General features: G+C 35.9%; 1 protein-coding gene across 5 annotated transcripts in view; it reads left to right on the forward strand.

Annotated features, from left to right (window-relative positions):
• Positions 1–26,782, forward strand: part of MRPL42 (mitochondrial ribosomal protein L42) — a 33,472-nt gene that overhangs the window by 2,517 nt on the left and 4,173 nt on the right. For 2 of the 5 annotated variants that reach the window (XM_019835333.3, XM_023257301.2), the window contains exons 2-6: positions 653–811; positions 5,722–5,785; positions 7,447–7,531; positions 13,717–13,880; positions 16,880–17,049. In XM_019835333.3, coding sequence (XP_019690892.2) covers positions 742–811; positions 5,722–5,785; positions 7,447–7,531; positions 13,717–13,880; positions 16,880–17,003 — 507 coding nt within the window. In that variant the 5' untranslated portion in view covers positions 653–741 and the 3' untranslated portion in view covers positions 17,004–17,049. Of the gene's footprint in view, positions 1–652; positions 812–5,721; positions 5,786–7,446; positions 7,532–13,716; positions 13,881–14,541; positions 14,576–16,879; positions 17,050–25,966; positions 26,046–26,782 lie in introns of those variants that run through there. The other 3 variants (XM_045062151.1, XM_045062153.1, XM_045062152.1) reach the window with 3 other exon arrangements.

Consider the following 26,782-nt stretch of genomic DNA (forward strand, 5'->3'; position numbering starts at 1 on the left):
GGTTTCCTTTGCCTCCAGAGATGTGTTGAGTAGGAAGTTGCTGCAGCCGAGGTCAAAGAGGTTTTTGCCTGCTTTATCCTCTAGGATTTTGATGGCTTCCTGTCTTACGTTTAAGTCTTCCATCCATTTTGAATTTATTTTTGTGTATGATGTAAGAAAGTGGTCCAGGTTCATTTTTCTGCATGTCGCCGTCCGGTTTTCCCAGCACCATTTGCTGAAGAGACTGTCTTTATTCCATTGGATATTCTTTCCTGCTTTGTCAAAAATTAGTTGATCATACGTTTCTGGGTCCATTTCTGGGTTCTGTATTCTGTTCCATTGATCTGAGTGTCTGTTTTTGTGCCAGTGAGTGACTGTTTCTAAGAGGAGTTAATGCATTTGCTGAATGCTCACTAAATGGAAAGAACTATAGTAAGTGCCAAGAAGTTTGCATTTAAGAAAAATAGTAATGGACATAGTTCTAAGGCTTTAGGTCTTATATTTTGGTGTTGATCTTTGTCCTATATCACAGGGAAATTTAAAGTTGTTTAAAAGTTTTTCTTGTGACTGTAGTTCTAGGTAATGCTTCCTATCTTGTTCTTATAGTGTTCAATATATTGTACCACTTTAATTTACCATAGGTAGCACTAATTTTTCTTTATCTCTTATGCAGGGATGAAAATAGGTATGCCTGGAAGCAGATTTTAAAAGCAGTTTCTCCAGGTCATCTTTCACACCACCGGATAAGCATCTTGAGTCACCATGGTATTAGCAGCAGTAAAACGGGTGATATCAAACAGAACTATCTGGAAACATTTATTTCCGATTCAAAGTGAGATTTTTTTTTTTAATGTTTAAAAAGAGTTTTAAAATTTTTCAAATATTATAGAAATCCTTGTTCACTGTAGAAAATTTAGTGTCTAGTTATTAATAAAAAAATGTTTATTGTATATGCTCTTAATAGCAGGAATGTTTGCAATAATGGAAAAGGGGAGAAAATCCAAATGTCTATCAAAAGGGGATGGATAAATTATGGCATATCTTTACTATGAATATCATACAGCTGTTACCAACATTAAAAGATCTCTAAATAGCAGGGGGTAAAAGTAGGTCACAGAACGGTATCTATTGTATGATCCCATTTGTGCATTTTAAAGAAGATCTACCATACATGTGCGTATGTGTATGTGTAAATACAGAGTAAAAGATGTGGACCAAAGAGATTATCTGTGTAGACCACTACTGGGATTTAGCTGAGGGCAAGTGAGGGATTGACAAAGAGGAACTTTCTCTGGTCTGAATCACTTACGTTTACTATGTTTTCACACATTACTTTTTTACTAGTTCTTAAAAAATTAACAAATAAAGGGCAAATTTACAATTCCATCTTATAAAAATCATTGCTAATATTTTGGATTTCAGTTTGTGTTTTCTATGTACTAAGCCATTTAAAAAATATATTTACGTATAATATAAAAATGTTTTATGTATTATAATACATAAAATATTTATAATTTATAGGGGCACCTTTCTGACTCATTGGGTAGAACTTGTGACTCTCAGTCTTGGGGTCATGAGTTCAGGCCTCATGTTGGGCATGGAACTTACTTTTACAATTTTATAATTTATATAATATATAATTTGTACCTTTTTTTCCTAAAGACATGTGGGTAGTCTAATATTTTCTTCAGAGCCTATTAATACATGTTTGATAGTCAAAATATTGACCCATATAAATAAGTAGACTATTAAAATCTTATTTCCCAACTAGTCTTGCTTTCGCTCTCCCTTCTGTCTGTGAACTCTCTTCTTCCATTTCTAGAACAAACATGGTTATAGTGTTATAATAGGTTTGCATTTTCATCTTTAGCTATGCTAGCCAAATTTTTTTTACACATCTCTGGCTGACCTTAATCTCTTCCTTCATGTTTCCTATTGATTGCAATTTGTAATTGAACAGTGGTTTATTGAGTTAGGGGGAAAGAGTTGAAGACTAGGGTAAAAACTGAGTAAAAGTATAATTAACCAAGTAAATGAAGGAGGAGATTGCTAAGAGACTTTAGATATAAACTAAAATCAGAATGAGAACAAAACAAAACTATAGTTTGCTCTTGGTTACTTAGGAGCATTTTAGTTGTTGAGAATTGGGAGAGACCTCTGCTGTTTACCCTCGCCTTTACCTTGACCAGAACCCAGCCTGAAGGCTGATGGGAAATCAGACCTAATCCATTTTTCCCTGGTCTATGTGCTGAAAGAGAGCCCTCACTGAGGTTAGTGTGAAAACCAGTTAATATGCCCCTCGATAAGTGAAAATTTTCCATATATACTTTATCCACTGGATTATAAATTTGTAATATCTAATTTATTTTGGTTTTCTCAGTACCTCTCATACATGGTAGATGATAAGTGGTTGAACTGATTTGAATGGATTGGAGTTGTCAAAATGTGTAGTTAACTAAGAATTAATTTGCATTACCCCAGTAAATGAATCCATTTCACTCAGTCATCCTAGTATTTAGTGAATACCTCACTTCTTGCATTCTGAAGCCTCTTATTCTGCACAAGTTCTATTGTTACTATTATTGAAAGTAAAGTATTACTATTATTGATATTTTATATGAAAAAGAAGAACATTAAGATTAGAGGCAAAGCAAAACCATGATTAAGGGAGAAAGTTCAGTGAATAGAAATAAAAAGTCCTCCCCATATGCCAGAAGGAACTTTTAAAACCTTTAAAAATATGTAGTCAAAATGGGAATGTAGAATATTTTAGTTTTGTTAAGTGTACTCATTTGATCTTTACAACTTTGAATTTTACAACTTTGAATAATGTTAGGTATTTAATAAAGGTGAAGGAAGTTGAGTTCTCTGACCTCTCTGAAACCTAATCAAGTTTGTATATCTGATAGATGAGAGCCGTAATCAAAACTTAGGTCTTCCCATCTTGTTTAGCCTGATATACATTCTCCTGTACCTTCTTTCCTGTACTAACTTAAAATATTGAGTATTTGAAAGTTAGGCAAGACTATTAGTTCTTACAGATCTTAGCAGAAAGCAATTGAACATATGTATACATAACAAGAATAGCTTGTAAGTTATGGAGAGCTGACTCTCTGAAATTCTTTTTAGTGCATTGAGTTGATTGATGTTAACTTTGGCATTAATTCTAGTTACATGTTAAAAACCTCTGATATTTACCATATCTAGAGTTTTTCTCTTGACAAAGTGTCAAATTAGTTTTTTAAATTATGTACTAATTAAGAAGTTAACATTTAGAGGCAGTTTGGGGATCACTTTTTTATTAGTAGTCACTATAGGGGACAGAGTAATGATCAAAATTTGGTTCCTGGCCTTAAGGAACTAATTTATGCTTGTAGGTGAAATAGACATCTATGAAAATAAGAAAAACCTGGAATATGAGGTAGAAGGCAATGTATGTCATGAGGGCACAAACAAATGTCTGCACAAGTGTAGGGTAGAAATTTAACAAGAGTTTCTTGTTCACCTGAAATACCATTGTCTTGAGTTTCCCCTTTGCCTATTTTTTTTTTTAATTAAATTTTTTAATGTTTATTCTTGAGAGAGAGAGTGTGTGAGCAGGGGAGGGGCAGAGAAGGAGACAGAATCGGAAGCGGGCTCCGGGCTGTCCGCCCAGAGCCCGATGCGGGGCTCAAACGCAGGGCTCAAATGCCCGGCTTGAACGCGGGGCTCGAACTCACAAGCTGAGAGATCATGACCTGAGCTGAAGTCGGATGCTTAACTGACTGAGCCACCCAGGCGCCTCGTCCCTTCCTGCCTGTTTTAAAAACACTTAAGTCTGTCTGTCCTGCCTCTGCCACCCAACCCTATTTGTTTCACTGAACGTATATATCACCTAGCTCGTTTATATTAAGAGAAGACAGACTTCTTTTAAAATTAATTCATATATGATTAGGAAGACCCCCAACAGTGTCAGAGAAGAAAATAGTGTAAGTGGTTTTTATGTTGTCCTCTGATTTGTCTTTTTGAATGCTTCTCTATATTAGCACAGATAATTGAAAATCAAATCTTTTGAGAGATGAGGTTAAATTTCTAATTCTTTGTATTTTATTATTTTACATCAATAGAATTTTGGCATTGACATTTTGCTGAGCAGTCTTTTATGATAAAAGAGAGTTTTGCTAAGGTAATTTTTATGCTTGGAGTAAGAATTTATATTTAGATCTATAAGTATATGCAGTCTTCGGGGAAAGAAGTATACAAAGATGGAAAATACACCTTTTTTTACACATCTTTTGTACATATAAATAACTGACGCAGAAAAAAACAAGAAGGACCTCACAGAAGTTATAGTAATGTCATATGAAACGTAGGTTGTGGGACATGCAAAATAGACCACTCTTTTCTCTGTGTTGGGGGTTGTGGGGCAGGGAGAGGAAAAAAGATTTCATGAAAGAGTAACATTTGACTTTGAAGGATGAGTGGTATTTGAACAAAGTGGGGATTTCACTCCATACTGAAGATCCAGAGGCGGGGTTGAAAGAAGTTGATCTTGGCTTTAACCAAGATACACAGTAGTTCACCCTTATCCCCGAAAGATACATTCCAGGTGTCCCAGGGTTGCTTGACACTGTGGATAGTACTGAACACTACGTTTTTGCCTATACATACGTGCCTGTGATAAAGTTAAACTTCCTAGTTAGGCACAGTAAGAGAGATTAATAACCATAATTAATAATAGAATAATTTTAATAATATACTGTAATAAAAATTATGTGAATGTGATCTCTCAAAATAGCTTATTGTATTGTACTCACCTTTCTTTTTGTGATGATGTGAGATAAAATGTGTATGTGCTAAGATGAAGCAAGGTGGATGACATTAGCATTGTCCTGTAGCTTTAGGCTACTGTTGACCTGACACTATGTCAGAAGGAGGATCATCTGCTTCTGGACCGAGGTTGACCTTGGGTAACTGAAACTCCAGAAAGCAAAAACATGGATAAGGTGGAGGTGGCGGGAGGGAGGACCACTGTGTTCAGAACTGTTTTTAAGTTTACTGAGCTACATTTACATTTTTTCTTTATATTTAAAAACATCATTTCTCTGAACATACTTAACAAACTTAAAGTAGTTATGGCTTTTGAATTTGTAGGCTTTCTAAAAAAGGGAAAATATTCTATGAAATGTGAGCATTTTGATTAAGAAAAGTTAATTTTGAACAATTTATTTTATATTTCATCGCTAACACTCCCCCTTTGTGAACTGTGCACTTGGTCTCACAAAAGCTTTTACTTATTTATTTTTTTTACAGACTTTTTTTAGACTACCTAAATACTTCATGTTCTTTCTTGCCTCTGTCCTTAGTACTTATAACTCTCTGCAAAGATCATTGTACTCAACCCCTACCAACTCCTGCTTATTCCTCCATCTTTTAGAGCACTGTAGACATCATCTCTACTGGAAGGGCATTCTTAAACCTGCACAGTCCTATTTTGTAACCTGTCCGGGTGCCCCTCTCGTGGTGCTTACCCATCCTAACAGGCTTATCATTTATATTGGAATTGTTTGTTTATATTGGAATTATCTCTCACCAGACTTGTACCCTTTTTGAAAGCAGGGACTAGATCTTGTTGTTGAATCCCTGGTCTCTAGTACAGCCCTGTTTCCTGTAAATGCAGTAAGTGTTGGCTGAATGAGTGAAACTAGCTTTACATTTATGTGAGAACGTATGCTGAAATTAACTAAATCCATTTTTTTGCAGACGGAGCTTTATATTGTGTTTGTCATAAATCTACGTATTCGCCTCTTCCAGATGACTATAATTGGTATGTATTTAAATTCAATTGAAAAAATAACAGTCTGTTTGTTGTATCTGAAATGATTTAATTTTATTTCTCCTTTTGGTATTTTATGCTTTCTTTTCTGATTATTCTTTCTTTAATTTTGTATTTAAAAATTATTTCAGTGGTCTTATTTACCCAGTATCTGGGCTCATAAATATTTTAAATAGAAATCATTATCATTGTGTTTCAGTGAATACTTAATTTGTTGTAAGACATGTTGTTAGAAATGCTGTCTTTTATCCCAAAGCCTTCCTTAGCTTTATAGAAAAGTTAATTAGTTTTTATAGTTTTTTTCTCTTGGGGTTCATAGCTGTTAGCTTAAGCAATTATTTATCTTTTGTTTGATGAAGAATAATCCTAAATTACAAATAATTTAATGCAGTCACAATTTATTTGGTATTTATTTAATTCTTGTCACTATGTTAAGAACTAGGAATAATGTGAATAAGATGTTGGCTTTTTTTCTCTGTAGGAGAGTCTGATGTACAGAAACCGCAACATATCTTCTTAAGCTATGTTTTTATTGCAGATTTTGGTAAAAATGTATTTTCTGCCCTCTTGACACTAGTTTTAGTTTTAAGTGTATATTTAGTAAGTACTAAGATAGTGATGAGATTGGAGTAGGTAATAGGTAATACTTTCTGAACCTGAAAAGATTCAGTCTTACAGGTGTTTTGTATTATGTAAAACTCCATTCTTCATCCAAAATCATTGGGTAGATGCAATGTTTGTTATAGCTGTGTTACGTTATTCCATCTTAAAATCGTGGTGAAACAACTTGATACCCTATGCTGTGTTAGCTAAAAGACGTTGTAGTGTCTAATTGCCACTCTGGTTCAAATCTGCTTGGTATTGAAGTCCTAGAAACTTATATTTATAGATGTGTAGAAAACATACAAGATTAATGAAAGCTGAAAGTTGTTCTCTTTAGAATGTATATGGATCTAAGTATAATAGTAGTTGCTGTGGTCTTTGACAAACCAGCGTGGTCAGTTGGTACCTGAATGAGATCCAGCCACAGCACTCCTGGAAAAAATACTTGGAGGAGTATTGCCCAAAATGTGTTTTTCTAGGAATATTAATGGAGGGAAGTGATACTATTCAGTAATTATGAAATTTATTTGACCTCAGAACTCTTTATGGGAGGCTTCTTACAGTTGCACTGTTCCACCAAAGGCACTTAGAGAAATGCTAATCTAGAAAAAGTGCTCAGCTGTAGACTTTATGATTGGAAATTCAGGTGATCCTTTGCCTGGAAGATTATTTACTTTGTTGATCTTTAATAATTCAACCAAGTAATGTACTTCTTACAGCTTTTTGAAGGTAGTTTTTAGATAAGGGGAAAAAGTTCTAATAATAGTGATGAGTAAACATGAAAATCTCTTCCAAAGATTTGGATAGTCTACAAATAAATAATCTGAAGAATAATTTAGATACGATAGTGGGTAACGCATTAAGGGTTTGTTGTGGTAGTTAAGCTGACATATTTCATGGGATGGTCAAGTTGTCCTCTATGATTTGGGTACCAGGTGCCATAGCATCATTCTTCAGGGGTTTAGGATTAATTACTTTTATCTCTAAGAAAATCATTCTGCCTTGAATACAGTATAACTGTTTCTAAAACATTTTTTTTTTTTTTTTAGCAAAGTAGAGCTTGCTTTGACATCTGATGGCAGGACAATAGTATGCTACCACCCTTCTGTGGACATTCCATATGAACATACAAAAGTATGTATGAGAAAATCTCTTGTAATTTTTAATTTGCTGTTAGAAGTATTCATACTTCCTTACAGTATCCAAAGAGAATAGAACTGTTTGATTTCCTTTATATGGTGTAGATCTTTTTGTTTTTTTAATTTTGCCATTTCAATTTTTCTCATTTCTTTTCCATCTTCTTTCTTTAAAAGCTTTTTTCTATACACAAAGTGAACCATTTAAATGCAATCATGGCATCAATTTTCTGGTCTAAAATCTGGTAGATTTTTGTATAGTATAAATTTACAAAACACATTGTCCCATACTACTTTATATTGTCATAAGTCATGAAGCACTATATTTTAGAATGCTGTTTTATACCTTTTATATTGAATAGGATCTGATAATCCTTTTAATGTTTGGTGAATTTCCTTTTTTTTTTTTCCAGTTAGCTTTTTCTAATGGGACAACATGGACATGTATTTCAAGGACTAGTTTTTTTTCCATATTTCTTCAAAAGCCACACACTAGGGAGAGGAGGTTTTTTGTTTTCAATACAATTTATTAAAAAAAATTGTTTTTAATGTTTATTTATTTGAGAGAGAGAGATCGAGCATGAGCAGGGGAGGGGCAGAGAAAGAGAGAGACAGAATCTGGAGCAAGTTCCAGGCTCTGAGCTGTTAGCACGGAGCCAGATGCGAGGCTCCAACTTCCCAACAGCAAGGTCATGACTTGAGCTAAAGTCGGACGTTTAACTGACTGAGCCACCCTGGCGCCCCTCAATACAATTTATTTTAGCTTGACCCAAGTCTTTTTGTTAATTTATCTTTATTTGAAATGCTTTCTCCTATGTCTCTAAGCCTTCTTTTACCATATTTGATAATGTTTGGTGTACTTTTTGAGGAGAAAATAACTAGATAATTCAAATCATGATGTGATGCATCTAGTTGTGCCTGTTTTTAAAAATCATCATTAGGGCTAGAATACTGGTTGATTTGACAAAATAGATTGTTATTTTGCTAGTTCTTATTCCCTTTTTAACCTCACCATTTTGTCTGCCTGCTTTATACTGCTTTGTATTCTAGCCAGATATCATAGGCGATAATCCAGTACCTCTTTTGTTTCATTTCTTGGGGCAATGTGTAGAAAATAGGTGTAAGTCACTGACTTTTATCTTGTAAACGCTCCAGCACATGCTATTTTGTGCCCTCCCTCATTGTTATTTTGAATTATATTTCTGGTTATGTGCTTTATCTCTGTTTTAGCAGTTCTACCAAGACCATGACTGCAAAGTCATTTCTCAACCTCAGACTCTCATCCATATATGGCTTTTTACATCCCTGAATCTGACACTTTTCCTTTCTTTCCTAACTCTCAAACTTTCCACTGTACTTTTAGAACTTACCATCATCATTAAAATCTCTCATCCAGAATTTCATCCAGAATTTTGCCTTCACCTCTGGCTCTACCAGAGACCTGGTTGTACCTGGGGTCATTGCTTTGCCAACAGTTTTTTTTTTTTTTTTTTCTTTTTTTTTTCAGTGATTGATGTTTTCTTCCCTATTCCCTTTTACTACTGGACCTCCAGGGGAAGTAGAAGTCCCTGTAGCTCCTTGTTGTCATATCCAGACCATTTTCCCTCCTTTCTAACAATTTCTAGCTTTGTAGTTTGTGTCATTAAACTGTAGCATCTACTCCCTTTTTTTGTTGCTGTTATCTCCTGTCTTTCAGTTCACTTCTCCTCCCCCCATCCCTTCGCTCTTCCTTGAAGATTTTAGATATACTGTCACACCCTCCAATACTGTTTCTGTTCTAATTCTTTGTTATTTCAGTATCTATATAGATAATCTAATATCCTGGCCTCTGTCTTGTCTTTTTCCCAACATCATCAGCCCCACTCCCATGGCTGCACTCTAGAAATGTTCTAATCACAAATGCCTCCTCCTCCTTCTTGCCAATTTAGATTTCAAGAATTCCCCCAGCTCCCAGCTCCAAGAATTCTTCATCCCCTCATTGAGACCTACATCCGTTGATTGAACCCCTTTATCACAGCTGCCACACACCTCACACATCCTCACTTCTCTTACCTGGTGTAGATTCTGTGGTCCATCCTTGCAGTCACTCCTTGCATACATGTCCAGCTCCCCGCCTCCTTTTTTTCTGTTGCAGTCTCTGTGTGGTAGCAGTTGTTTCCCCTCCTGCATCCTCAATATTCCTCTCTCATCTAGAAGATCACTCCTATCAGTTTACATGTAATCACTTCACTGCTAACCACACTGCTCCCCTGCTGTTATTCAAGTATATTAGGCTCCTACCTCTGGGCCATTGTAGTTCCTGCTTCCTCTACCTGGAATGCTTCCCCGCCAGAAACCTCATAGTTTATTCCCTTTCCTTATTTGTTAACTAGTGAGTAACTTTTGCATTTAAAGTAGTACCCCTGCCCCTGGACTCCTGTTGTCTTTTCTCAATAGCTTTTATCATTTTTGGCACAATAGATATTTTCTTGTTTGTCTCCCACCACCAAAATGTAAGCTCCATGAGGATAGGGCTCTGTGTGTTTTGTTCTCTGCTATACCCTTAGCATCTGGAATAGCACTCATATTTGGTAGGTGTATAATATTTGTTGATTAAATGAATACATTTGTTTCTCCCTCTTCATGCTTATGGGTTTCTTGTTTTAAGGCTAAGAGACATTCATATAGGGAAACATGGAATTTTTTTGTTTCTCAAGTGATAAATTATAGATTGGGCTGCATAGTAAGAAACGTTTTTGAAAACGTGTTACTGTTAGAATACAGTGTGTTCTTTTTGAATCTAGATTTACAAATCTTATGCAGGTACTACATGATAGTAAATAAATATCTTCAAACATGACTTCAATTTTAGTATTGATTTTTTTTCTTTTCTCAAGGAGGTAGGGCTGCAATTCCAGCAGGCCCTTTGGTTCTTTAGGCCCTGGAAAGCATACTGCATGCAAAGATCCTAGTCATGTGTAGATATGCCTACTGAGACTGGCTTTAAGAAAGTTAAGCTGATTTGCATCTTTGGTGTTCTGGTAATTTATTTGAATCCAAAACATGTTGATTGTTTTCCATAGATCTAAGTAAAAAGATCCTTTTTTCTTCTTTTGCCGAGTATATACTTTATTAAAAGTACTAATATTCTAAAAATGTTTTTCTAGAATTTAGGATTGATTTCTAAATTTCTAAAGTTTAGGAAAATAAAGATATAATTCCAAGGGTAAAAAAATAAAGACTTGGAAAAATAAAGTAAAATGTAAGTACCAGACGGTTCTTTTTAGTGGCTGATTTAGTGGCAAATTTCAAGTCAAATTTTGAAAATCCTTAAGAGAAACAAGGGAAATTCAGGATGATAGTTCTGAATAGTTTTCAAAGTTGACATTCAGTTTTATTTTAGTTTTTCTTTTTTACTGAAACATTCACATATCCTTTCTTTGGTTAAGGAGATCAGATACTACCTAAAAATCAATTCTGAGTCAGCCAGAGGCTCTTGATATAGACTCGAAGAATCCATTAATTCCAATGTCTTTTATCTATGTGCCTGGTAAAGAAGTGTTTTTAATCATACAAAGCAGAGAGAATTTGTGATATGTTAGAATTGAGCCTGCTTGGGAATAGGAAGAAAGACTGTGAACATTCATTAACACTTGAAAACAACTTAACTTCTGATAATACTAAAAACATTTAATCTTTAGCATCAAGTATAGTAACCTAAAAGAGAGAAAATTATTATAGGCTCTAATCCTGTGTTTGCTAGATCCATGAGGGTCTGATAGTAGCTTGCAAAGATACTAATATTTTACTTTACATACAGGTGATGATCTTTTAAAATTACTTTAAATGTCCAAGGAGAGCTTTTTCTTTAAGTTATAAATTTAAATTTTTCTGTTTGAGGCCTTAAATCTTAGTAGCTACCTACCATTATTGAACTCTTAAGAGTACAAGGAACAGGGCCGTCTGGGTGGCTCAGTTGGTTGAGCGTCTGACTTCGGCTCAGGTCATGATCTCATGGTTCATGAGTTTGAGCCCTGCCTTGGGCTCTCTGCTGTTAGTGCAGAGCCCACTTAGGATCCACTGTCCCCCTCTCTCTCTGTCCCTCCCCTGCTCATGTGTGTGCTCTCTCTCTTTCACTCTCAAAAATAAATAAACATTTAAAAAAAAAAAAAAGAGGACGAGGGACAGCTAAGCATACTATATATGATTATTTCATTTAATCCTCATTAAGCCCTTATTGGGTAGGTATTATTTCTCTGGTTTTACATAAATAGAAATTAAGACCTTAAGTAACTTGTTCAAGGTCAGGAGCTAGTAAGTGGCAGAATTAGAGACCAAAGCTCAAGTCCTTAACTTCTTTTATTATTCTACTTCCTTATTTTCTCCTACACTATGTAAGTGGTTCCTTATTTCTGCTTACCTCAAATTGTTACTGGTAAATCTAATTTGAAGACCTTTCATAATCTGGTTTCTCAAGATCCATTTTTAAAGCTTATCCCTATTGTATGTTCTTACCTACTTTCCTTTACTCATAATATTTGTTATACCTTGTAGAATATATTCTGCACTCTGACAAAGTTCTGACTTTGGCTCCTATTCTACTTCTCACTAATATCTTTGTTACTCTGCATTTCTGTAGTACTAAGTCAATTGTGTCACCTTCATGCCCATACATACTGCTTTTTAAAGAAGTCTTATTTTGTCATGTGCATATACCAAATATAAGTATATACTGTAACATTTAACAATGGTAGAATGTTGTAGTTGACGTTAATAGTGTATGAATGTGAGGACTCTTACGTTTGAATTGTTTCCTTTCTGGTTGTAAATTCAGATTTTCATTGTATTGTAATATATATGGTATCTGTAAAGCAAGGCAATGTTCCCACCCTCTGTTACATACAGTGTCATTTAATATTTAAAATATACATGACTTCACTTTCCAAAACAGTGACTTTTTTTTTTTTTTTTGAGAGAGAGAGAGTACACTTACAGGTTGGGGAGCGCAGAGGGAGAGGGACAGAGACTCCCAAGCAGGCTGCACACCTAGCACAGAGCCTGATGCGATTCAGGGCTCAATCTCACGGCCGCGAGATCATGATGTGAGCTGAAGTCAAGAGTTGGACACTTAACTGACTGAGTCATCCAGGTGCCCCCAAGACAGTGATTCTTTAAGGCTTTAATGAGCTAGTGTTACTGATGGGAATATGTCATATCACTCATAATGTGTTGTAGAGGAGATGAGATTTTAGTAATTGATGTCTTTGGGCAAAAAATTTCTCAAGTTACCATAAAGCATCATTTGATGACATTTCAGTCACGTAAATGAAAACATTGAGATTTTTAAAATTTCCTTTGGATATAAGAAATACCACTTCAATGAAATGTTTTTCACTGTGGGGCACCTGGGTGGCTCAGTCAGTTAAGTGTACAACTTCAGCTCAGGTCATGATCTCGCAGTTTATGAGTTTGAGCCCTGTGTCAGGCTCTGTGCCGATAGCTCAGAGCCTGGAGCCTGCTTCAGATTCTGTGTCTCCCTCTCTCTCTGACCCTCCCCTGCTCGCACTCTGTCTCTCTATCTGTATCAAAAATAAATGAAAATTAAAAAAAATTTTTTTAATGTTTTTTATTGTATTTCACTTTAATGATAAGCAAGGTTAGAGACTATAAACTTTTTCTTTTAATGTTTATTTATATTTGAGAGAGACAGAGCATGAGTAGGGGAGGGGCAGAGTGAGAGACACATAGAAACTGAAGCAGCCTCTGAGATGTCAGCACAGATCTCAACGTGGGGCTCAAACTCACATACAGTGACATCATGACCTGAGCTGAAGCCAGATGCTTAACCGACTAAGCCACCCAGGTGCCTGAGACTGTAAACTTTTAAGTTAAAAAATAATGGGTACAATTTATAGTTTTAGGAATAGAAATTAAAATAATAAGTACTTTATTACTGGGGGGAAAATAACATTAAATAAAGAAATTTATTATTGGAAAAGAAACCCAAAACTTGATTGGAGAGGAAAAGTATTTCTGATTCTTTAGTGGATAATGCAACTAAAGCAGAATTCTGTTCTGAAAACTTATCTACCTTGAGGTACTGTAATAGATTCCTGAATATGGGTATTGTTGTATTGTGAACTCAATCTACTGCTGGCTAACATTCCTACCTTTTGATGTTGTTCGTTACTTATTATTTTGTAGCCTATCCCACGGCCAGATCCTGTGTGTAATAATGAAGAAACACATGATCAAGTGCTGAAAACCAGATTAGAAGAAAAAAATGAACCCTTGGAGCAAGGACCTATGATAGAACAACTTAGCAAAATGTTCTTTACTACTAAGCACCGTTGGTATCCTCGTGGACAGTGAGTTCTATTTTCTTTTCTTAACTCCCACTCGACAGCTAAAAGAATACATAACTTTTCTTGCATTAATGAACTTCTGAGGTTATATTCTGTGTGGTGAAATTAACACCCAGTATGATTACCTAGTAAATTGTAGTTTTAGATGTACATATAGTGTAGCTAAAATGAAATAATACTTCTTTTTTCTTTTATTTGAGTGGGGGAATTTAACCAAACTTTCAGTGAATTTTGTAAGAATTCTTGAAACTTTTTCTATTCTGTGATACAGTCATTTGCTGTATTGTTTTTATTCATCCTCCTGCCAAATAATTAATTTTGTCCTTGGCCCTTTATCCATTTATTTAACAGATTTTGAGTTATCATTAAAAAAATTGGGGTACAGCAAATGATTGGGCAGTGTATATGGTTCTCGGTTCCTTTAGAAACTAGTTGTCCCTCTGTTTGCTAGTACTCATATTTTATTACATAGATTTTTTTTTAACCTCCTAATTGACTCTGGCTTTAGTTTTTTTTTTTTTCTTTTGATTCTTCTTTCTTTTATATCTATCTTCCTATCAAAACTGAGAGGTGACTGTTTTTAATCGTTTATGTTTGAGCAAATTTTGTTCTTACCTAGTCACCAGTCACCTGTCACCCAGTAACTAAGCATATTTTATGACAGGACATGCTTATGGAATTAATGAATACACATTCATCTACCTGCTCTACTAAGTAAGTGCTGGGAGATCACAAACACAATCCTTGTTCGCAAGTTATTTATAGTCAAGGAGAGAGGGTAAACAAAATCGAGTGATTGAGCCTTGAAGAGTGGTTAGGAGTTAGCCATGAGGAATTCTGAAAAGGTTCTGTAGGCAGAGAGAACAGGATGTCATAGAGTATGCTGGGGAAATTGCAAGTAGTTCAGCATGGAGGGGACCCAGAATATGAGGGAATGTAGGAAGGGTCTTATGAAGGATTTTGTATTGTGCTGAGGAGTTTAGGTTTTATTTTCATTGCCATATTTTAAGAAGAAAGGTTTATGCATTAAAAAATCAAGGCGAGGGGTAGCGCCTGTGTGTTAGTCAGTGAAACATTCAACTTCAGCTCAGGTCATGATCTCACAGTCTGTGAGTTAGAGCCCTGTGTCGGGCTGTGTGCTGCCAGCGTGGAGCCTGGAGCCTGCTTTGGATTCTGTGTCTGCCTCTCTCTCTGCCCTTCCCCTCCTCGTGTTCTGTCTCTCAAAAATAAATAAGCATTAAAAAAAAATTCATTAAGTGGGTTCTGTATTGGGATAAGGTGATCTATGGAAAGTTTGGAGTCAGGGGGGCCTGTTTGGAAACTATTATAATAGTCTAGGTGAAATTTGTTGAAGGCCTAAATGAAAGGACCAGCAATGGGAATAGAAAGGGGGAACATAAAAGAAAGAACTATAATAAAAGGAGGAAATAAAAGGAGGAAGGAGGAAAATAAAAGAATTTTAATTAGCAGCACTAGGTCACTGATTAGGCATGGGAAGAGACAAGTGGCCTCTCAAGTTACAGACAGAGGTGTTTGGGTGGATGGTGGTGCCATTCATACACATGGGGAAACAGGTTTGACAGTGAGGAAGATGAACCCATTGTTTGGTCATACTGAGTCTGAAGGGTCAGTGGATCCATTTGGTAGGGAGCAAGTCTGAAAACAAATGAATGTATGGATCTGGGGCTTGGTTTACTTTTTTAGTTTCTCTTTAGAAGATCCTCCCTTTTTCTTAGTTAAAATAGAGATTCCTTGGGGCGCCTGGATGGCATAGTCGGTTAAGCGTCCAACTTCAGCCAGGTCACGATCTCGCGGTCCGTGAGTTCGAGCCCCGCGTCGGGCTCTGGGCTCATGGCTCAGAGCCTGGAGCCTGTTTCCGATTCTGTGTCTCCCTCTCTCTCTGCCCCTCCCCCATTCATGCTCTGTCTCTCTCTGTCCCAAAAATAAATAAAGGTTGAAAAAAAAAAATTAAAAAAAAAAAATAGAGATTCCTTGAAGCTTTGTCTCATACTCCATGTCTTGCTGAAAATCATTCTAAGAGCTTTAATTATATTCATTATACAAATGACATGCAACTTGCTCCATTATACATTCTTTTATTTCCTTGATCTTATTCCCAGTGTTTGTCCTTAGAAATTTCAAACTAAGTGTCTTGTCCAAAGTTTTAAATTCATTATAACAAAAACACAGCTCTTCTTTTTCTGTCTTAAAAAAGCTCCTCTTTTAATAATCATTCTATAATAAAAGTGATCTTTCTGTATCAGTTTCTCAAGAAGAAATTTGCAATATTTTGGCCACCATGCTGTCTTTCAGTTCCTGCTTCTGTTCTTTCTTTCTTTCTTTCTTTCTTTCTTTCTTTCTTTCTTTCTTTCTTTCTTTCTTTCTTTCAGTTTTGGGGTGCCTCGGTGGCTTAGTCAGTTAAGCGTCTGACTTCATCCCAGGTCATGGTCTCACGGTTTGTGAGTTCGAGCCCTGCATTGGGCTGTATGCTTACAGCTCAGAGCCTGGAGCCTGCTTTGGATTCTGTCTCCTTCTCTCTCTGCCCCTCTCTGGCTCATGCTCTGTCTCTTTCTCTCTCTCAAAAATAAATAAACATTAAAAAAAATTAAAGTTTATTTATTTTTGAGAGAGAGAGATGGCACGAGGGGGGGGGGGGGGAAGAAAATCCCAAGCCCATGTGGGACTCCATCCTACAACCGTGATATGACCGGAGCTAAAATCAAGAGTTAGATACTTAACCAACTGAGCCACCCAGGCATCCCAACCTACTTCTGTTTTTTATTCTCTTCTTTGGTTTTTCTTTTCTTATTTAGTACCTACTTTGTTTATACATTCTCTCTGGGTTTTTTCATGTCTTTGTAATTGTAATTTACGGTATGTGGAAACAAATTAGCAAACCATTTCTTAGCCCCATATGTGTGTCATTACTGTATTCTAAGATTTCTTTCCATGATTCATAATGTCGCTCTCATGTTTATCTTTTATTTTGTCTCATTATCCAGGTATTTTAGTTCAGGCCCTATCCTGAAATTCTTCTGTAATGGCTTTCACTACCTGTTTTCTCCCGGCATGTTCCATACTGCTGTAATCTTTTGGCATCTTTTGTTTGTAACCAAATTACTGTAGTTAATGAAAATCTTGTAAAGGGGACTTGAAGGGGACAAAATTGAAGGTAAGAAGACCAGTACAGAATCTTAAAACCATGCATGTTATCCTCATACTTTTATGTCTAGTATCCCACCTATATTTAATCTTATTTACTTTTTTAATCATTACTGCTAATTAGCTTTTGACTGCTAATTAATTTAATCTCCTGGTATGTCTTGTCCCATCAGGATTACTAGGTTCTGCAGTTGTAAGCAGACTTCAATTAGATGCAGTTGATTATCCCAATATCTCTCCTGATAGTTTACTTTTTTTTTTTTTTTAAATGTTTATTCTTGAGAGAGACAGAGCATGAGTAGGGGAGGGGCAGAGAGAGAGGGAGACACAGAATCCAAAGCAGGCTCCAGGCTCCAAGCTGTCAGCACAGAGCCCGACATGGAGCTCGAACCCACAAGCTGTGAGATCATGACCTGAGCTGACATTGGACACTTAACCAATTGAGCCACCCAGGTGCCCCTCTCCTAATAGTTTAGCAGAAAAACTTCAGATACTAGCTTATGTGTATAAAGAAAATTTTTATTTGTAGGCATTGTCCTTGTGTGATACATCATCTTTCAAATTTTAAATAAGCTGAGGTGTGATCACTAATCATTCAACAAGTATTTATTTGCTGTCTAAATATTTATTTTGGATTAACATAAGCCATTTTTCAAGTGTTGATTTCTAGATGTCATTGAGTTCTTCTTAAACATTAGGCATGTATAGAAGGATATTTTACTAAATATTTCACAATTTTTAGGTTATGGCAATCAAAAGACTAGGACCCATTATGAATTTAAAGTATAAGGTAGAAATTTTCTTTATACTTACTCATGTCCTGTTCCCCATAGGTAAGCACTGTTAAACCCTTCTTATAAGAATAGACCTATCTCATACTCAATATTGTGCTTTTTAAACTCTAGTAAAGTAAAACTCTTTTCTGAGTGTATGTCTTTGTTTTAAAGGGGACTCGGCTTACTCAAATCATCTTCCCTCTGCTAGTTACTCGCTCTTTATTTAATCTTGTTATTTATTAAAGAAAATAGAAATAATGCCTAATTTGCCTGGTGGTTTTTAAAAGTTAATTAATTTAATTCCAGTATAATTAATGCATTGTTATATTAGTTTCAGGTGTACAATATAGTGATTCAACAATTCCATACATTACTCAGTGCTCATCATGGTAAATACACTTTTAATCCCCTTTATTTCATCTGTTCCCCCATCCCCCTCCTGCCCTGCACTCCACCTCCCCTCTGGTAACCATCATTTCTCTGTTTAAGAGTCTGTTTTTTGGTTCATCTCTTTTTTCTTTGTACGTTTGTTTTGTTTCTTAAATTCCACATAATGAGTGAAATTATATGGTATTTCTTTCTCTGATTTATTTCACTTAGCAGTGTATATCCTGTAGATCCATCCATGTTGTTGCTATGGTTGAGTAATAGTCCATTGAAAATATATATACTACATCTTCTTTATCTACTTGTCTGTATATACATAGATATTTGGGTTGCTTCTATAACTTGGATATGTAAGTAATGTCACAGTAAACATAGGGGTACATATATCTTTGCAAGTTAGTGTTTTTTATATTCTTTGGGTAAATACTGCATGGTGGTTTTGAGATAAAATATGATCATATAAGTTAAACACCTGGCATATAATATATGCTTAGTGATAATATGGTAATGACAATTATTAATATTGTCTCCTATTCATAGTTTTCCTCTTAACTCTTTTTAAAGCATTTTATCTTAGATAAACTTTTTTGAGGTATAATTTACGTACAGAAAAATTCACTGGTTTTATGTATACACTGTGATGAGTTTTGACAAATTTATGTACAGTTGTATGATTACTACCATGAGCATAATAAAGACTGTTACATCACCCCCCAAAAGTTCTCATGCTCTTTTGCAGTCAGTGTCTTCCCTTTAATCTCCATCCTGGCAGTCACTGATCTCCTTCCTATCATTTTTTAAAATTTCCTGAATTTGTAGAATTTCATGTTTGCCCTTTCTAGAATTTCATGTAAATGGAATTATACAGTCTGGAGCCTTTTGTAAAGTCTGCCTTTTTTCACTTATTATAATGCTTGTGAGATTCATCTTTGTTGTTATGTTACCAATAATTTATCCCCTTTTATTTTTGAATAACATTCTCGTATGGATAAACCACAATTTTTTTTATCTATTCACCAGTTAATGGACATTTTGGATTCTTTCCTTTGGGGCTGCTTTGAATAAAGCTGCATAAATGTTCAAGTACAAGTCATTGTATTGACATATTTTCATTTCTCTTGGGTAAATACCTAGGGTTAGGATTAGTTGGTCATAGGATAAGGACATGTTTAAATTCATAAGACACTGTCAAAGTAGCTGAACCATCTTTCATTCCCACTGACAGTTCTAGTGTTCCACATCCTCCCCAACACTTGGTATTACTAGTCTTTTTAATCATTCTGTTGGATAAGAAGTAGCATTTCACTGTGTTTTAAATTTATGTTTCCCTAACTGCTAATGATTTTTAGCATCTTTTCATGTGTTTATGGGTCATATGTACATTTGGCAGGGTTTTTTTTGTTTGTTTGTTTGGGGGGTGAGGGTTTATTTGTTTTTGGTGAAATATCTATAAACAGCTTTTGGCTATTTTTAAAAAGCAGATTAATTGTCTTACTATGGTATAAAACTTGTGGATCAAAAGTCCTTTGTGAGATATATGTCTTGCAAATATTTTTGTCTGTGGATTGCTTTTTTATTTCTTTAATAGTGTTTTTTGAAGATCAAGTTTTTAAAATTGTGATGAAATCCAGTTTACAAATTTTTCCATTTAATTCAGGCTTTTTACATACTACTTAAAAAATCTTTGCTTGACCCAAGATCACTAATACTTTCTCCTGTGTTTTCTTCTAGAAGTTTTATAATTAGCTCTAATATTTAGATGTATTATCCATTTACAGTTAATTTTTTTTTTCAACGTTTATTTATTTTTGGGACAGAGAGAGACAGAGCATGAACGGGGGAGGGGCAGAGAGAGAGGGAGACACAGAATCGGAAGTAGGCTCCAGGCTCTGAGCCATCAGCCCAGAGCCCGACGCGGGGCTCGAACTCCTGGACCGCGAGATCGTGACCTGGCTGAAGTCGGACGCTTAACCGACTGCGCCACCCAGGTGCCCCTACAGTTAATTTTTATATATGGTGTAAGGTATAACTTGAGGTTCATATTTTTGGCGCGCGCGTGTGTGTGTGTGTGTGTGTGTGTGTGTGTGTGTGTGTGTGTGTTGCTCCAACACCATTAGTTAAATATACTGTCTTTCACCACTGAATTGCCCTAGCAACTTTGTTGAAACTCAGTTGACAATGTATGTGGGTCTTGGCCTCTCTTATTTTGGTCTGTTGTTTGTCTTTTCATCACCACTCTGTTTTGGCTAAATAGCTTTAAGGAAGTCTTGAAATCAGGTAAAGTCCTCTAATTTTGTTCTTTTTTTTCAAAGTTGTCTCCGCAATTTTAGGTCTCTTAGATTTCCATATAAATTTTAGAATCAGCTTATCAGTTTTGATAAAAAGCCTGCTGGGATTTGAAGGAGATTGTATTCTGTCTCTAGATCAATTTCAGGAGAATTGATGTCATAATGGTATCGAATCTTTTTATCCGTTAAAATAGTGTATTTCTCCATTTATTTAGGTCTTTAAAATTTTTTCACTTAATAGTGTTTTATATAATTTGCAGTGTATGAATATTCTACATTTTTGTCAAATTTATTTCAAATATTTCATAGTTTTAATGCCATTATAAATAGTATTGGGTTTTTAATTTCAATTTCCAAGGTTTTTTGTTTGTAATACAGTTTTATTTGTTGTAGAAATGTGGTTGATTTTTGTTTACTGATGTTGACTTTTGTGATCTTGAGAAGTTCTAGTAGCTTTTTAAATATATTCCTTAGGATTTTCTATTTAGATGATCATGTATCATTGAATAAAGACAATTTTACTTTTCCTTTTACAATCTTTATGCTTTTTCTTTTTCTTGCCTTAGTGTGCTGCTTAGGATCTTATATACAATGTTGCAATAGAAGTGTTGAGAATGGACATCATTGCCTTTTTTCCAGTTTTAGTGAAGGAAAACACTGAGCCTTTAAACATTAAGTGTGATGTTCAGTATGGGTCTTTATAGATGCCCTTTATCGGGTTGAGAAAAATCCTTCTTTTCCTCATATGGAGAGATTCTATCGCGAATGAGTGTTGAATTTTGTTAGATGCTGTTTTCTGTACTTATTATGATGATCATTTGGTTTTTCTTTTTTAGTCATATAATGAATTATATTGAATGACTTTAAATGTTGTACCAATCTTTCATTCCTGGGCTAAACTTCACTTGGTTATGGTTACTTTATCTATCTATCTATTTATTGTTTATTTTTGAGAGAAAGACAGACAGACATAGAGCATGAGCAGGGGAAAGGCAGAGAGAGAGAGGGAGACACAGAACTCAAAGCGGGCTCAGGCTCTGCGCTGTCAGCACAGAGCTCAATGCTGGGCTTGAACTCACAAACGGCGAGATCATGACCTGAGCCGAAGTTGGATGCTTAATCGACTGAGCCATTTAGGCACCCCATGATATATTATTATTATTTTTTTAATGTATTGTTTGGATTTGATTTGCTAAAATTTTGTTGTGGATTTTTTTACATCTTTGTTTATTAGGGATACTGGCCTATAGATTTATAATATCTTTGTCTGGTTTTGGTTTCAGAGTAATGCCTGCAACAGAGTGGGTTTGGTAGTATTCCCTCCTCTTCAGTTTTTGGGAAGAATACCTTAGAATAGGTATTATTTCAGGGCGCCTGGGTGGCTCGGTCGGTTAAGCATCCAACTTCGGCTCAGGTCATGATCTCACGGTCTGTGGGTTCGAGCCCCGCGTTGGGCTCTGTGCTGACAGCTCAGAGCCTGGAGCCTGTTTCAGATTCTGTGGCTCCTTCTCTCTGTGACCCTCCCCCGTTCATGCTCTGTCTCTCTCTGTCTCAAAAATAAATAAACGTTAAAAAAAAAAAAATTAAAAAAAAAAATAGGTATTATTTCTTTTCTTTTTTTTTAACTTGTTTTATTTTTTTATTTTTTAAAATTTACATCCAAATTAGCATGTAGCACAACAATGATTTCAGGAGTAGATTCCTTGATGCCCCTTACCCATTTAGCCCACCCCCCCCCCCACATCCCCTCCAGTAACCCTCAGTTTGTTCTACATATTTATGAGTCTCTTCTGTTTTGTCCCCCTCCCTGTTTTTATATTATTTTTGTTTCCCTTCCCTTAGGTTCATCTGTTTTGTCTCTTAAAGTCCTCATATGAGTGAAGTCATATGATTTTTGTCTAATTTCACTTAGCATAATACCCTCCAGTGCCATCCACATAGTTGCAAATGGCAAGATTTCATTCGTTTTGATTGCTGAGTAATAGTCCATTGTGTGTGTGTGTGTGTGTGTGTGTGTGTGTGTGTGTGTGTACATACACCACATCTTCTTTATCCATTCATCCATCAATGGAAATTTGGGCTCTTTCCATGCTTTGGCTATTGATAGTGCTGCTATGAACATTGGGGTGTATGTATCCCTTCAAAACAGCACACCTATATCCCATGGATAAATGCCAAGTAGTGCAATTGCTGGGTCATAGGGTAGTTCTATTTTTAGTTTTTGAGGAACCTCCATGCTGTTTTCCAGAGTGGCTGCACCAGCTTGCATTCCCAGAATAGGTATTATTTCTTAATGTTAGAATTTACTAGTGAAATCATCTAGATATGGGATTTTCTTTGTGAAAAGATTTCTCACTGCATTCAATTTCTGTGCTTGATAGATAGGGCTGTTTAATTTCTCTCTTTTTGAGTAAGCTTTGGTAGTTTGTATCTTTCAAGGGATTTGCCCATTTCACCTAAATTATTGAATTTATTTGCACATAGTTTATAATATTCCTTTGTTATACACACTGCTACACTAGTGTGTGGTGATGTCACTTCTCTCATTCCTGGTATTGTTATTTTGTTGAGGTTTTTGAGAATCAGCTTTTGGTTTAATTGATTCTTTTGTCTTTCTGTTTTCTATTTTTGACCCTTGTTATTTCCTTCCTTCTGCTTACCCTGGATGTAATTAGTTTCTAGTTTCTAAAGGCTTGTTGTCTAGAAACCTGTCTTCTTTTTTATAATTTTTTTTAATGTTTATTTATTTTTGAGACAGAGAGAGACAGAGCATGAACGGGGGAGGGGCAGAGAGACAGGGAGACACAGAATCCGAAGCAAGCTCCAGGCTCTGAGCTGTCAGCACAGATCCTGACGCGGGGCTCGAACTCACAGACCCGTGAGATCATGACCTGAGCTGAAGTTGGACGCTGAACCAACTGAGCCACCCAGGCACCCCACCTGTCTTCTTTTTTAATTTAATCTTTTAATGCTATAAATTTCCTGTTAAGCACTGTGTTAGCTGCATCCCACAAATTTTGATATGTTTTCACTTTCATTTAGTTCAAAATGTTTTATAATTTCTCGTATGATTTCTTCTTTGAACCATGGGTTACTTTTCTGTTAGTGGTTTCTAGTTTAATTCTGTTGTGATCACAAAACATACTTTATATGATTTCAGTCTCTAAATTGATTAAGATTTGTTTTATGGCCCAGATTATAGTCTGTCTTGGTGAATGTTTCACATACATTTGAAAAGTAGGTGTACGGGGCGCCTGGGTGGCACAGTCGGTTAAGCGTCCGACTTCAGCCAGGTCACGATCTCGCGGTCCGTGAGTTCGAGCCCCGCGTCAGGCTCTGGGCTGATGGCTCGGAGCCTGGAGCCTGTTTCCGATTCTGTGTCTCCCTCTCTCTCTGCCCCTCCCCCGTTCATGCTCTGTCTCTCTGTCCCAAAAATAAAAAATAAAAACGTTGAAAAAAAAAGAAAAAGAAAAGTAGGTGTATATTCTGCCATTGCTGCTGGTAGTATTCCAAAAATATCAGTTAGGTCTCCTTGGCTGGGAGTGTGGTTCAAGTTTTCTATACCCTTACTAATTTTCTATTTAATCAGTTATTATTAGAATGATATGGAAATCTACAGCTATATTTGTGGATTCTTCTATTTCTTCTCCCGTTCTATTTGTCTTCATATATTTTGAAATTGTGTTATTAATTGTATATACATTTGTTATTATAGGTTCTTGATGAATTGACACCTTTATCTTTATGAAGTCTTTTTTTTTTTTTTTTTTTTAATGTTTACTTATTTTTGAGAGAAAGAGGGAGAGCAGAGGAGGGGCAGAGAGAGAGGGAGACAGAGAATCCCAAGCAGGCTCCGTACTATCAGTGGCGAGTCTTATGTGGGGCTTGAACCCATGAACAGTGAGATCATGACCTGAGCTGAAAGCAAGAGTCGGACACTTAACTGACTGAGCCAACCAGGCACCCCTGAAGTCTTCTTATTTATTGCTGGTAATATTTCTTATTCTGAAGGATAATTTGTCTAGTATTAATATAGCCTATCCAGACTTATTTTGATTATCATTTGCATCATCTGTTTCTATTCCTTTACTTTTAAGTTTATTTATTTATTTTGAGAGAGAGAGAGACAGAGAGCAGGAGAGACAGAGAGAGGGAGAGAGAGAATCTCAAGCAGGCTTTGCACTGTCCGCAGAGTCCAATGTGAGGCTCCAGCTTATGAACCATGAGATTATGACCTGAGCCAAAACCAAGAGTTGGATGCTTAACTGACTGAGCCACCCAGGTGCCCCTCTTTTCTTTGACTTTTAACCTGTGTCTTTATATTTCAAGTGGGTTTCTTAGAAGTAGAATTTTACTTGTGGATTTTACTTTTTTGTCCAATCTGACTTTTCATTTCAGTCAAGCCATCTTAAATGCTGTTTCCTTTGATTTTTGGTACTTTCATTTTTCTACCATTTGCTCTTAGCTTACTTTTTCCATGAAATTTAATTTGATTATAGTCATTTTGACTATAGCACATAGTTATACACACACACACACACACACACACACACACACACACACACACACACAGCTAATAGTTTCCCTGTTAGCACAACTATATATAACCATAGACGGCTGGATATGTGTTAATGTTATATTTGTATTTATGGGTAATTTTTTGTCTACATCTCCTGCTCTAGACTATTTTCTCTTCATCAGGAATACATCTTTTGTAGTTTTCCACATGATCTCTAATACAGTATTCTTAATACAGTGTGTGGGTACTCAGTTGCTGTCTGATGAAATATATCTTACTATGTCCACAGCTTCTCGAAGGTGTTCAGTTTTTCTTTGAATGGTACTTTATTTATGGTAGTTTTGGGGATGGTCCACTGGTAAATTTCTCAGTGATTTTTAGAAGTTTTATTCGCAGAGTTTAGCTATCAAGTTATGTGAATTTATTCAATTTTCATTTTATTTGATAGGGTCACAGGTAGAGTAAGTTGTTTCTTATTATCAAATTCTTAATCAAGGTCAGCAGTGGCTTTATGATCCCAGGGTGTTGCCTCACTTCATTCAGTCCTGAACCTACATACATTTAGTTAATGGCCTCCCCCAAAGTGGGTGGGTTGGAAGTGTAGGTAGTGTGACTGTGTGCAGTCAATGCCGAAATAGCCTTGTGGCCAAAAACATTGGTGATTAGATTATCTCAAGTCTGGAAATCTAAAGTTAATATTGTTACTGCGAAATTTGTGAATTGCTTTTTGCCTTTTCCTGATCCTGGTGATCCTACTTACTTTGGGAAGGCAATTCAAAGATTCTTCCTAGGTTTGAGCTTAATGCTGAGATTGGGTGCCAGAACTACTTAAATTTTTAGTGTGGGAGATAGATAATGAGGAAACCCAGGACACTGGGTTTGCAGTTAAATCGAACTTTTAGTTCCTTATGTTTTGTCTTTGCCTGAATGACCATTTTTATATTCATTTGTGCCGAGGTTGATTTTAATAGATAACCGTGTGGTTCCTGCTACTTCCTGTTTGATAATATTACAGGTATGAAAACAAATTAAACTAGCTTAGCTGTTACATCATATTCACCTGAAATCATGGGGCTTTGAACATGTTTTCTTTGAAGGATACCCATTATGCAAATCCATTTTTTTTCTGTATTCTCAACAGCAGTTTGCATTAGATATTTCCTTCATAAATAGTTGTTGAGGACCTGATTCTGAGTGGCTTTGCCCTTCACAGCAGCCCCTGCAGTATCTCCTGTTGGCCTTTAGGGTTGCTAGTACTCAGGAAGCAAGTATGTCATCTGTGCCCTTATGTATAGCATTTATGTACAGGATGTTTTCCCTTTCAGTCTTCCTCAGTTGGCATGAAAAACATCAGAAGTGATGGAACATTCTTTCTGTTATAACTCTTTCCAAAACACATCATTTTAGCAGTGTTACAGAGTCCCTAATAGTTGTATTTGGGTTATCTGTTATTTTTCTCAATAATTCAACCTTAATAGCTTCGTTGAAACTATTTATATATATCTAAAGTTCATATACTAGCCTAGTCTCTCCTACTGATTCTTTTTCATATCTTTTATCAATAAATTTTGGAGTGCCCAAAGATCAGTCCTTGGTTCTCTCTTCTTTTCTGTCCCATTTTCCAAGATAGTGATCTTATCCAGTCTCATGGCTTTAAATATCTTCTGTATGCTGATGGCTCCCAACTCTCTTTTTTGTTGTTGTTGTTGTTGTTGTTGAACTTTTGTTTCATTATCATAATCTTCACTCTGCAATCCAGCTAGACTTGGAGGG

This window comes from Felis catus, chromosome B4 (genome assembly GCF_018350175.1).
Source record: "Felis catus isolate Fca126 chromosome B4, F.catus_Fca126_mat1.0, whole genome shotgun sequence".
Lineage (NCBI taxonomy): Eukaryota > Metazoa > Chordata > Mammalia > Carnivora > Felidae > Felis > Felis catus.